The sequence below is a fragment of the Biomphalaria glabrata genome, chromosome 13 (assembly GCF_947242115.1).
Source record: "Biomphalaria glabrata chromosome 13, xgBioGlab47.1, whole genome shotgun sequence".
Classification (NCBI taxonomy): Eukaryota; Metazoa; Mollusca; class Gastropoda; family Planorbidae; genus Biomphalaria; species Biomphalaria glabrata.
In genome coordinates, this window is record NC_074723.1 from 30,495,474 (window position 1) to 30,508,409 (window position 12,936).

The 12,936-nt window shown below is 37.6% G+C and overlaps 1 protein-coding gene across 1 annotated transcript in view; it reads right to left on the reverse strand.

Annotated features, from left to right (window-relative positions):
* Window positions 1-867: 867 nt before the first annotated feature.
* Window positions 868-12,936, reverse strand: part of LOC106062022 (uncharacterized) — a 29,389-nt gene continuing 17,320 nt past the window's right edge. The window contains exons 9-12 of the mRNA XM_056007561.1: window positions 8,991-9,180; window positions 6,807-7,007; window positions 6,448-6,621; window positions 868-2,960 (exon numbers count right to left, since the gene is read on the reverse strand). Coding sequence (XP_055863536.1) covers window positions 2,784-2,960; window positions 6,448-6,621; window positions 6,807-7,007; window positions 8,991-9,180 — 742 coding nt within the window. The 3' untranslated portion in view covers window positions 868-2,783. The remainder of the gene's footprint in view (window positions 2,961-6,447; window positions 6,622-6,806; window positions 7,008-8,990; window positions 9,181-12,936) is intronic.

Consider the following 12,936-nt stretch of genomic DNA (forward strand, 5'->3'; position numbering starts at 1 on the left):
AATTAACTATTGGTTATTTTGTTTGGTATATCGAACAAGGAAAAGAAATTGTACTTGACTGAAGTGGTGGTATAAGCTGAATCAGTCCCCTTTTATGGGTCGCCTCTATAAAATAAGTTTGTAACATCAATAGATATCTATAAAATCTTCTATTTTCATAGGCACCTCACTAGCAGAGTGGTCAGTGTGTTCCATGAGTTCCAGTTCAGGCCGCCCCCCCCTTTTTTTTAATAAATGCTTTTAAAAAGCGAATACGGTGAAAATTCACCCAGCTATCCCTTTCTCTCTCCCCGTCCCCCCTAATTTTTTCAACTGGTCCTGATAAGTGATAGGATCATAGCGTATTGAGAAAGCCAAAAGTATGAAATACATGTAAACAAAAACATTTGGTAAAAATATTTCTAATCGCACAGATTTATTGTTGTTAATATATATCTATTACAAATTTAATGACGTGACTGATCCAAACTAATTAATACAATTACAGTTCGTCTAAGATTTTTTAAAAATGTTTTTCTTATTAGTGCCCAAACGTTGTGTCACATTAAAGTAGGAAGTCTCGCAATGAGACCTAGTCAACGACCCCCCCCCCCAGCTAATTTCACACTTTATCGTTAAAATTTGTTCGGATATGTGGTTGAGAGGCTTAAACTGCTTGGCTATATCAAGGGGGGCCCGAGTTCGAAACTTGATTCGAGATGAGTTGTGTTTGCTGAGACAACCTTGTCCTTCATTGACAGGTCCACAGTAGAGATTGATAAAGAGCGCACGGAGCATGCTAGACTCTATTAAAAAAAATTAATATCAGATATACATATAACGGATATACATAAACCAAGATAGATGAAGATACAGTTTGAGAATATGTCGTGTGAAGAAAGTGTTTATTGAAACAATGTGCACTAACAAATAACCTTCGAGTAGGCTACAATACATTCTTCAAGTAACAAAAACATGTGCAAATAGTGTAAATTGATTCAATGGCATCAGTGTATTGAACATGCACTGGACATGCAGGTAACTCAAGTCATTGAAACTACAAAGGACTTCTAAATGAGGCTGTCATTTGGTACCATTCTGTTGCAGTATCACTCATGAATAGTCTTAGGAAGGTTGAAAACAAATCACTACCTTCACCTTCTTAGTTTGATGAACCGTTTGGTTAGGTTGGGTTAGTTATATTTTAACGATGTGTATATATATATATATATATATACATATATATATATATATATATAATCTTATTTATCCGTGAGGAAATTCGTTTTACAATTGTGCATTACAAAACAAAACACATACGTGATGCATTGCGTTATTTTTGTATGCCACATCATAGTGTTGATAGACTTAGTTCATGTCTGATGTACACAGTTCTATACCAATTTGTTTTCAGAAAACATGTTGTTTTTTTTCACATAAAATTATCTTTAAAACATTTGAGCAGTCAATACAATGCTAGATTAGGTCGAGCACAACTCCACCCTCTACCACCGTACCCTCGCCTAATTTATACATAAATACGTAGACATTGTGAAATCATTTAACAATACATGTACATTAAAATCCTGTGGAATGTGGAAAAAAAAACAATAACTGTACATCATTTGAGAAACAAGATCCGTGTGGCTAACCACATGTAAATAGGCCTGTGTGTATATAGTATGAATACTGTGATGTGTCAGCCTCTTAAGCCTCCATGTCCGGAGTTCCGGCTATTTGATAACCCACCATCTTTTAACGGCATCCTTAACATTACAAAAATAAACATAGATATATACACTAAATGAATTACCGCAATTACCCTCTTCCAAACGCGCATTCACTTGAAAATAAGTAGAGAAATATACAGTCCACTTTGTATAGAGGTTAAACACACACGATGTTAAAATTTTGTCTAACTCAATATTATTATATTAACTCAATCCTTTTTTATTCAGTCTGGGTGGATTTACTTTTTTTTAAACAAGTTCTGTACTCCCAATTCCCATTCTCGGATTAAATTGAAACTTTGCACTTTGCCCATGACTACACACGAACGACAAATAAAAACACAAACAATTAGATAATTTTAGTGGTAATTATTAAATTAGTTTTTGTTTTTATAAAGAAAAAGGGAGATGAATAATACATTATTCAACGATATGGCAGTAATTGAGCAGTTCTTTCCCTTGTATTAGCTTTAAAAAAAAATATGCTTCGTAAAATTTTTGCTTTGTAGTTTGTAGGCCTACTAATGCTTGCTTCATACACGCCATTTTGTTTGTTTGTGAACGAGAGAGTAACGTTGAAGAGAAATATAATCTCATCTATCTATCTATCTATCTATCTATCTATCTATCTATCTATCTATCTATCTATCTATTCTATCTATCTATCTTATCTATCTTATCTATCTATCTATCTATCTATCTATCTATCTTATCTATCTATCTATCTATCTATCTATCTATCTATCTATCTATCTATCTTATCTTATCTATCGATCTATCTATCTATCTATCTATCTATCTATCTATCTATCTTATCTATCTATCTATCTATCTATCTATCTATCTTATCTATCTATCTATCTATCTATCTATCTATCTATCTATCGATCTATCTATCTATCTATCTTATCTATCTGTCTGTCTGTCTGTCTGTCTATCTATCTTATGTTGTGCAATACTAGATCTACTAACTATTGAGTAAGCGTACACTTGACAAATGGACTGTAATTTCGAGCTCAGGAAAAAATCTGCTCCAGTGTGCGCGATCAATTGTTTGGTGTTTCATTGGCGGACTCACGGGTAGGGCCTATACTTCTGCTCCACGGCCCACATGGCGCTCAGCTCCTTCCAGCTGGAGCTGCCCTCTCCGTGGATCGGGTGGATCGGGTACCTGAGGCGCATCTGCCCGCCCCCGTCGATTTGTCGCAGCATGAACGTCGTGCCGCTGGCGGTGACGTTGACAACTTTGCCCTGAAAAATAAAACGGTGTACACGTCATCAATGAACATCTAGTCCAGTGGCGTAGATAGGGATTTTGGAGCTCGGGGGAGGGGGGGTGGCCTCTTAAGGGGCCCCAGCACTTTGACATTCGACATCATGACATGAGATAATGGCGTAATATTTAATGTAAAAAAAAATTTCGGACACTGATTTGGGGGCCTCTCAAGTGGCGGGAATTTTTTTTCAAATTTGGACTCCCCCCTTTCCCCCACTTTAAATACGCCAGTGATTTAGCCTATTGGGAATGTTTACAATACATGACGCTAAATGAAATTGTCTAAGTTGCAAACTCTATACAAGAAAGCTGAGCTAAGAAAGGAAAAGCTCAGACAATTTGATTCTGCAGTGTTAATAAGGCCACAAAATAACTGTACAAAACATGAACACTTCTAACAGAAATAGGGGGATATAAAGTAACCTAATGTAAAAATTAAATTAACACAGTGGCGTAGCTAGAGTGTATGATGCCCTGCGGGGCCTAATTCAATGAATGCTTGTGAGGCCCCCTAATCTAATTTTTTTTTTTTTTACAATAACAACTATCAATTAGATCATCACGCCAACATTTGCTATACAACATGCATAGGAAGTAGAGGCGGATTTTGCAGAGCGCGGGGCCCTGGGCGAGTGTCATATGCGAGCCCTGAGTCTACATATACCGTACCACATCACGCTGACGTGTTCATCCGCCTCTATCATTGCAGGTCTTAGTTTTGCTACTAAACATAGTACCTTAAGTAGGTACTGTAGGCTACTATTGGCCGTTTACTAATTACGTACTGTACATACACACGCAAGAGGAACTTCAGTCATTAATGTCCCGCTTCTCTCAGGCCTGTAAAGAATATGGCTTGACTATTAGCACGAAGAAAACAAATGTTATGGGACCACCTGCTACAGCACCACCCTCCATCCTCATAGACGATAACAAGCTGGACGCGTAAACGAATTCTGCTATCTGGGATCCACAATTAAAGATGACCTGTCTCTAGAAGAGGAGATAAAAAAAAAAACGCATAGGGAAGGCTGCCTCGACCTTCGCTAGACTCAGGCCAAGAGTTTGGGAAAATCATAAACTAACTACGGTGACCAAAATGGAAGTCTACAAGGCATGCGTTATGAGTACACTACTGTATGGCAGTGAATCATGGACCACCTACGCAAAGCAAGAGAGAAAACTGAACTCATTCCATTTGAGATGTCTCCGTAGGATCTTGAATGTCACATGGAAAGAAAAAGTGTGCAATACTGAGATCCTTGCGCGATCAGGTATTCCCAGCATCTTTACAGCCCTCAGACAACGCCGTTTGCGCTGGCTTGGACATGTTCGCCGGATGGAGGACAAGCGCATCCCGAAAGTCTTCCTCTATGGTCAACTCGCGACTGGCACAAGAAAAACTGGTCGCCCCCACCTCCGTTACATAGATGTAATAAAACGTGACCTCAAATCAGTGAACATCAATACTGACTATTGGGAAGACATAGCTCTGGACCGCAACAGATGGAGAGAGACAGTGGCCAAGAAAGCTATGGACAGTTATTTTTTTTTTAAACACTGGTTTTCTCACTGCATTGATAGAAAGCAACTCAAACGCAATAGGTGCCAGTGGGTTAATTAACGTTATGTCATTCTACTGTAGGCCTACGCTAAATATGTTAACCCTTTAAGACCTACATCTTTAACAAGTCTTTGACAAGATCCATGACTGATAGTGATCTGCTTTATGCAAAATGCGGCGCCCCTGCCAGGTGCAGCACCCAATTGGAACAATTGTTTACATCGGCTTATACGCCCCCAGTTTAGAAAAAAATGGGGAAAAAAAGAATCTAGAATTCTAGATTATAGAGAAGACGATAAGACAAGTATAAATAGAAAAAAAAATTGTTTAGTCGGGGGGTCCTAAAACTCCTTTGACCACTAGTAATAAAAGTATAAGTGTTTTGTGGTTAAAAGTTTGTACACGTTTGGCTATTTCTACAACATTCATTCTAGGATCAAATTGAAACTTTGCACATTTATTCGTTGGCGAAGACAATACATGAATCAATAAAAAAAAAGTCAGTTAGTAAATTAGCTACTGGTAATCAATTACTTTATTGATACCAACAAGGGACAGAAATCCTTCAGTATTCACAGATAAATATGTAGGGTTTGTCCCCTTAGATAATTGTAAAAGTTCTTTCTCCCACGCCTATTCTGGAATCAAGTTAAAACTTTAAGCAATTGTTTAGTGTACCTAAGAAACACATACCTAAGATTGTACCTAAGAAACACATACCTAAGATTGTACCTAACAAACACATACCTAAGATTGTACCTAACAAACACATACCTAAGATTGCACCTAACAAACACATACCTAAGATTGTACCTAACAAACATATACCTAATATTGTACCTAACAAACACATACCTAAGATTGTACCCAACAAACACATACCTAAGATTGTACCTAACAAACACATGCCTAAGATTGTACCTAACAAACACATACCTAAGATTGTACCTAACAAACACATACCTAAGATTGTACCCACAAAACACATACCTAAGATTGTACCTAACAAACACATACCTAAGATTGTACCCAACAAACACATACCTAAGATTGTACCTAACAAACACATGCCTAAGATTGTACCTAACAAACACATACCTAAGATTGTACCTAACAAACACATACCTAAGTGTCACGAGTCAAGTCTGTGACCTATTTCGACCAGTTTCTAGAAGCTCGAGTTCAAACCAGTGCAAGTGTCCAGCGTAAACAAGTTAATTTTAGGTATCCAATCAAAGAAAGAGGTTAAGGGAAAAATAGCACACGTCAGCTTCTAGAAGGTCAAAGTTACTAAAATAATTATCTGAGAAGGTTCCATGATTCTGGAATGTACGATCAAAGAAAGTATAAATAAGGGGAAAGTCAGTTAGTCGAGGTCCTCGCTCAGTTCTTGATTAGTAATAAGTTTTGTGATATTAGCGGGTCCATTAAGTAAAGTTTTAGTAGTTGAAGTTGAAGTTATACTAAGTGAAGTTTTATGTATCTTTAAGTTTTATTTATGAAGTGTCAAGTTGTTATTGAATTAAGAAGTTTATTTGATGTGAAAGTTGAAGAAGTTATTAAAGAAGTTTGAAGAGAATACAGAGAGATGTTTCTTTCTTCATTTCATTGAATTGTCAAGTTTAATCATATAATCCCCGGCAAGTGTGATCGTCATTTCATATGAATTCATCAACTTATTAATACAATCCTTTCGGCCAGTTCATCACACTAAGATTAGACCCAACAAACAAAATCAATAAAAAAATAAATAAGTTAGTCAATTAATTATTGGTATTTAATTATATTGTTTGAGAGCTATAGTTGTTAGTAAGGAGTTCTTACACTTATATAACCTTTTTTTTAAAGTACTTATACATTTCACTTGTTTAATGACTTCGTTGACCTAGTTAGCTTACCTGAAGATTCTTCACTTTGACAACTGCTTTGGGTGTGTCGGCGTCGTCTGGCTCTAAAACAGGCCCGCTGAAAAATTTGGAAGGTGTCCTGTAATAGTGATTGAAGTCAACACCGTCGTATGCTGTCTCTTCTGTGTTACCGTCTCGACCTCCAGCGGTGGCCTTTGTTGGATCCTGAAGTGAAATAACAGAAGAGTAAGTCCTTCTATCAACCAGGTTATATTGTGTGGAGTTAAATTTGAACATCTCACGGACAAGGAATAATCCAATAAGCACATACAGCATACTAGAGCCATGAACGGTGGACATGGTTTTCATTATATATATTTAACATTAACTACTGGTGGAAGCGTACATACGTCATTGTAGGCGATACTGTAAGGGTTCCAAGACAGTAGGGGTGTCAGGTAGACAATCTCCATGGGGATGGCGTAGGAGACCCTGCTGCTGTACTTGGTGCACACTCCCTTCTTACAATCCTCCATGGCCATGGGGACGATCCTATTCTGGGTGTTGATGGCCACGAACATGTACTGGTCTGAGAATCCTCTGTGGGCCAGCTAGAGGGAAAATAAAGCGAAAAAGATTAATTTTGGAAAAGGAGGGCATGTACATTTGAACAGATTAATTGTACATTTCTTCTTCTTCTTCTTCGTTCTCATTTTTATGTTGGAGCGTTCAGATGACTAGACCAATATATAAGATGAACTGCGCAGTGGTTTCCGAATCAGGGAGCTCTCCATATAGTTTTCTTTCTATTGGGGTGTTTTGGGGCCATTGTCTTATACGGGCCTCTTGGTAAAGAGAGCAGTTTTGGAGGACGTGGTCGGCATTCTCTGGTGATACTCCACATGGGCAGATTTCACTGGTTCCAATTTTGAGCTTCCGGTACATGTGTTGTCGCATTCTGTTGTGCCCGGTCCTGAGTCGAAAGATTAGACGTTGGTCTTGTCGGGATAGCTTATAGTAAGCGTCATCTTTCTTGTGATTTGGATGAGAGCTCGTCCATTTCTCATTTATTTTATCTACAATTAATTTCTTCAATTCTTCTGGATAGAGTGTAGAGTTTATTTGTGAGTTAGTTCTCCCACTCTTGGCGAGTGTGTCAGCCTTCTCATTTCCTTCTAGTTGTATATGTGCTGGTAATTGTACATGAGAATGAGGGAATTGATTGAGTCTTATCCCGTATACTAACAGGTCGATATAGAATATGATACATCTAGCCAATGAAGTCAATTCAATAAAACAAAGCTTTTGATCATTGAGATCCAGAAGGGCCTCTTCTTCGAAGTGTCCGAAAATGTTCGAGATAAGTCCTTTTATGAACCTTTGCCTCAGGAAAGGATTTTATCCCGTGGCAAGAATGTAGGGTTGGCTCTTCACCGACCCGTTTGAAGGCCTCCATCAATTAGATGATCATTTAATCACGTCCGTTTGCTCATGGGTCAAGGTCCCTTTAGCCAATACAATAAAGTAAAGTTCACTTTTCAGACCTTGTGGTCTATAGGGCAGATGATGTTAAGGTCATTTGTTTCTGCGGCATACAGTTAACGAGGGTGTCGTGTGGCCAACACAACGACCAACCGCTTTTACTTTTACCCAATTAATGCTAGGTACTAATTAGAGCTGGGTGGACTCAGAGGCGCCCAAAGATCCCGAGATTAAAAAGACCAGTGTTCAACAGGATTTGAACCCGGAACCTCCGGTTTACCGCTCAGCCACCGCGCCTCCATGCCAATATAATGGATTACGCATATTCCATGAAAGGCCGGAGACCGAGCCCACGATGGGACAGGGTTAGCAAGCCTTTCTTCCATCCTCACCATGTGCAGGTACGCTCGCTAGAGCATAACTGTACTAGCCTTCTGGAGGCTATTATCGCTCTTGTCCTTGGCCTTTCCGCGGACGTTTCCAAGGAGGCGCCGCGCCTTCTTGAATATGACAATATCCAATTTTTACACTATCTGGAGGAGATGTTGATTCTCTGTAAGCCTATCAATGTCCACCTCACGAAGCTGTTCATAGGGCTGCTTCATTGCAAACGCACAAACATTCCTTAATTTCCATATGAATCAACCAACGTCCTCAAAATATTAAAATCCTCCCCACCCCCAATGAATCAACGTTCACCAAATAATAACAGCCCCCTAAAATCAAGGTCCCCCATATATTAACATCCCCTACCCATAAATGAACGTCCCCCAAATATTGACACCCCCCATGAATCAACGAACACAAAAATATTCAACTAAGTATCATTGTTTACCCAAAATATCAATATTTACACACGTATCAATGTCCACCCATGTATCGATGCTGACATAAACATCGATATCAAACCTAGCACAAAATATCGTAATTAAGTATCAGTATCCCGTTAAATACACAGAACAACCCAAGAATCAAAAACTCTCGAGAAAAAGCATTCCACCAAATATCTACAGGACTATTTGATAACTTTAAGGGAAAAAAACAAACAAGTAACAATATAAAAAAAACAACAACAAAAAACAGACTAACAAAACAAAACACGAAGCTCTTACGTCGGATCCCATAGCTCCAGCTTGGTCCCATCTCTCGTAACGGTGGTAATATCCTTGTTTCAGTGGTATACTTGGATCCTCTACCGAGCCAAATCTTCCACCGTAGCCTTCGATCAGGTTTGGGTCTGGAACATTGTCCATTCCAGGGATGGACTGAAAGATTTTATCTAGGATTGTGTACGTAGTAAACCTGTGAAGAAATGTTGATCCTTGAGTATCACGTACGGCAGTAGCGTAGCTAAGGTGGGGGAAATGGGGAGATGGGGGGACAATTTGTAGATCCCCCCGGGCCCCCACTTGAGGGGGGCCCCCAAATGGGTGTCCGAAATTTGTTTGTAAATACATAAATTAATATATTTGATTGACAAATAGTGTCAACGGGTGTCTTTTTTTTTCAACATTTATGGATTTACACCATTGGTGTGTTGCTAGGATCACTACACTACATCATTGCGTCTGTCCCGGGGGAAAGATCACTACTGCGTTTGTACTTTCATTGATTCTTTTCTAACTCGTGTGTCCCTGAAGGTAAATCTAACTAAATAAGCTATATACGATACGATGTTAATTAGAGATAAAAGTCAATCCTATATATGCACACACACACACACACACGCACATAATTATGAGTTTGAAGTACAGATGAGTCAGTGGACACATGTACTGTTGGAAAATCTGTAAAATTTGAAACATCCAAATCAAACAGAAAATAAAAAGGTTTTCTTTCTTCTTTGCAAAACAAAAAACTAAAAAAAAAAAAAAAAAAACTCTCTCTGAAAAACTGTTATGTTGGAGAGTGTAATAAAAAAAAGGACGAGTGATCTCCCCAGCAAGTCATAATTTTTTATTTTTTTTACAATTTCTTTTAAAGTAATGGTGGTTATTTAGGATGGTTGTTATTATTTCATTCAATTATAATATGCTCACAAAAATCATGAACTACTTAGTATTTATATTTTGCAAATAACACAGAGTGTAAAAGTTGGAGAGAAGACTACGTAAAAGATATAGTTTTTGAAATGATGTTCATAATGTGCATACTTGTATATATGTTAATTTATTTGTATAACTACGTCTTATGAATACCAAAAGTAGCCAAAGCACATACCCAGAGCACTGTTTTTTTTTTAATAGTGCTTTTTAATTTAATTGCTTGTCTAAAGAACAACATACAGACGGACAGACAGCACAAATACAAAAGCGCTTGCTTTGTTCGAAAAATCAAAAATCAAAAAAAATATTCTTTAGGAAATAAGTAATTTTAACATAAAAAAAAAAGCTGTCACAAAACGGAACAAATAATTCCCTCGATCTCCTATGGAAATAACAGAGCATGTAGATAGGACTTAGAAGGATCATTTCATTTTTTATTTATGGAAACAAAGAGACAAATAGCAGGCTTTTTTTGTTGCTGTTTTTGTTGGACATGTTTACCAATGTTTGAGACCCTCCGCAAGGGACGGGGGGATGTCAGCTGTATGGGTATGAACCCGGCACCATAGAGACGACCAAACGACAGTCCAGGTCTTTTGGTGTATCAGTCTTACAGTATACGGAAGTATGAAATAGTTTTTGAGCACTTTTTATAACTGTAGAATTAAAATTTTGACGTTGCTCCATTAAACACACAAGTATCTAAAATAGACCACTTGGTGGGAGAATGGGTATGCTTTGCCCTGGATGTGGCAAAATATGTAAGGCACAGCTGGGGCTGCGACCAACAGGAAAAATACTGCATTCCTCTTTAATCTTCGGACTCGAAGGTAGGCCTTATTGGTATCTCATATATAGACTATTATAGACCCTAAAGCAGAAAGTAAGGCGTATGTAGGTATGTTTGTATGTCACGAATAAAAATCAAAACCTTTTGACCAATCTTGATAAAACTTGGCATAAAGGTTACTTAGATCATGGCAGAGACAGTATAATCTCTTTAATGCCCCCCCCCCACCAGTGGCGTAGCAAAGGGGGGATGGGGGGGAGGAGAATTTGAAGATCCCCTCGGGACCCCACTTGAGGGGGGCCCCCTAATGGGTGTCCGAAATTTGTTTTTAAATACATAAATTAATATATTTGATTGACAAATATTGTAAACCAGTAATACAATCACCAATAGACATATTGCGGAAACAGGCTTCATATGGTAATTACGTGTGCTCAAACCGCTAACTCAGGCCGCTTCCATTACGTCATGTGAGAGATCATTCTCAAGCTCAAGTTCATCAAAAGCTATCTCAGGAGCACAATGACGCAAGAAAGGCTTATCATGGCTTTGATGTCAGTGAAGTCACAAATACTATAGATTTGTTATAGAATGCACGACGTGAAACGATATGAATTGAGATTTGTCACTTGTGCACTATTTAGCTAATAAACAACGGTATTATTCATTAAAAGAGTCTTAATGATTATTTTTTGTTAAGTTTACTGACATACTGAACCAATTTGATTTGGGCTTATATATTTTTTGCGTACATTATCTCATGTCAAATGTCGAATGTCAAAATGCAAGGGGCCCCCAAAGAGGTCAATCCCCCGGGCCCCCAAAGAGGTCCATCCCCCGGGCCCCCAAATCCCTAGCTACGCCCCTGCACGTACGTTTTTTAAAATTTCATTTAGCATGTTTGAATGATATTTTATCAAAAACCACACATTTTATTATTTGGTTTAAGACAGTGATGCCCAACCAAATTTGTCCTGCGGGCTATTTCAATTTCCGACAGCCGTGTCGCGGGCCACAAGACCAAAAAGATACAAAACCTAATGAAATTGACTTGAAACTATAAGAAACCCGTAGATCTAGTACTTACATTAATTATTGAGAAATTTGAAGTATATTGTTTTTACGCTTAGGAAAATGGCTTCATTACTCTACCTACAATGCGAGCAACATTATAGCCAGCTTTACCAGCGACACATATTCGTCTCTTGGTTGGTTAATATTCTCATAAATCCACCAATCACTAGACGTAGTTTAACAATCTTTTATTCGCAGCTCAAACCAAGAATGTCGCCTTATTTGTTTGATAAAGACGTTTAATGTGTTTCTTAAACAGTCAGACTTTCTTTATAAAACAAAAACGTTAATGGACCTCATTCACCAATCGTAAACAAACAACATTTAGCCATGTGATTCTCTATCTCTTCTATACAAATTACGTAAAACACAATGGCTATCACCTGACAGTTTTTTTTTAGTTGTTTTACCAATATTATTACGTCCATTGCTTATTACCATGTTCCACAACTAATGTAAAGGTCCGTTCACTTTAGATTCTACAGAGTTTCATATCGTAAACGCACAAATGTTAAAGGTCATGGTACAAATCCATCAGAGAGTTAGTGAGATCCTAACATAGGGAAATATATATTTTTCAACTCCTTTTTAAAAAAAAAATATTTTTGTGGGCAATTTTCTACACATTGGGAAGACGTTTCGGCGGGCCGAATGGAATCACTTTACAGGCCGGATGTGGCCCTCGGGCCGTATTTTGGGCATCACTGGTTTATGACAATAAAATTATAGTATTTATGGTGACGAGGCTTATAATATTGGACCTACATCGAAATCATTAGGTGTCTAAAATTGTAAAAGAATTAATGAAATGTAATTAAATTTGAAATTGTTGCAAAGGGTATCCCACACTTCATATTTTATAATTCAAAATGTATGGATATTTCTACATATCAAATAATTTCATTTTTATTTTGCATTGTTAAGCTGCGTTAAATAGCTTTCAAAATGTGTAGTTCACAATATTCAAATATTATTTGTCATAGCTTGAAGAAGGAAAAATAGGAAATTCTCTTGACATGACCCTTGTCTTATCTTGTGACAGTGAAAATTAAAAAAAAAATGTATTACGTTTATAAAAGAATATGGTATCTTCTTATTGAAGAGAATTTATAACGGAATTCATTTCAAAATTGCGAAACTTTTCACGTT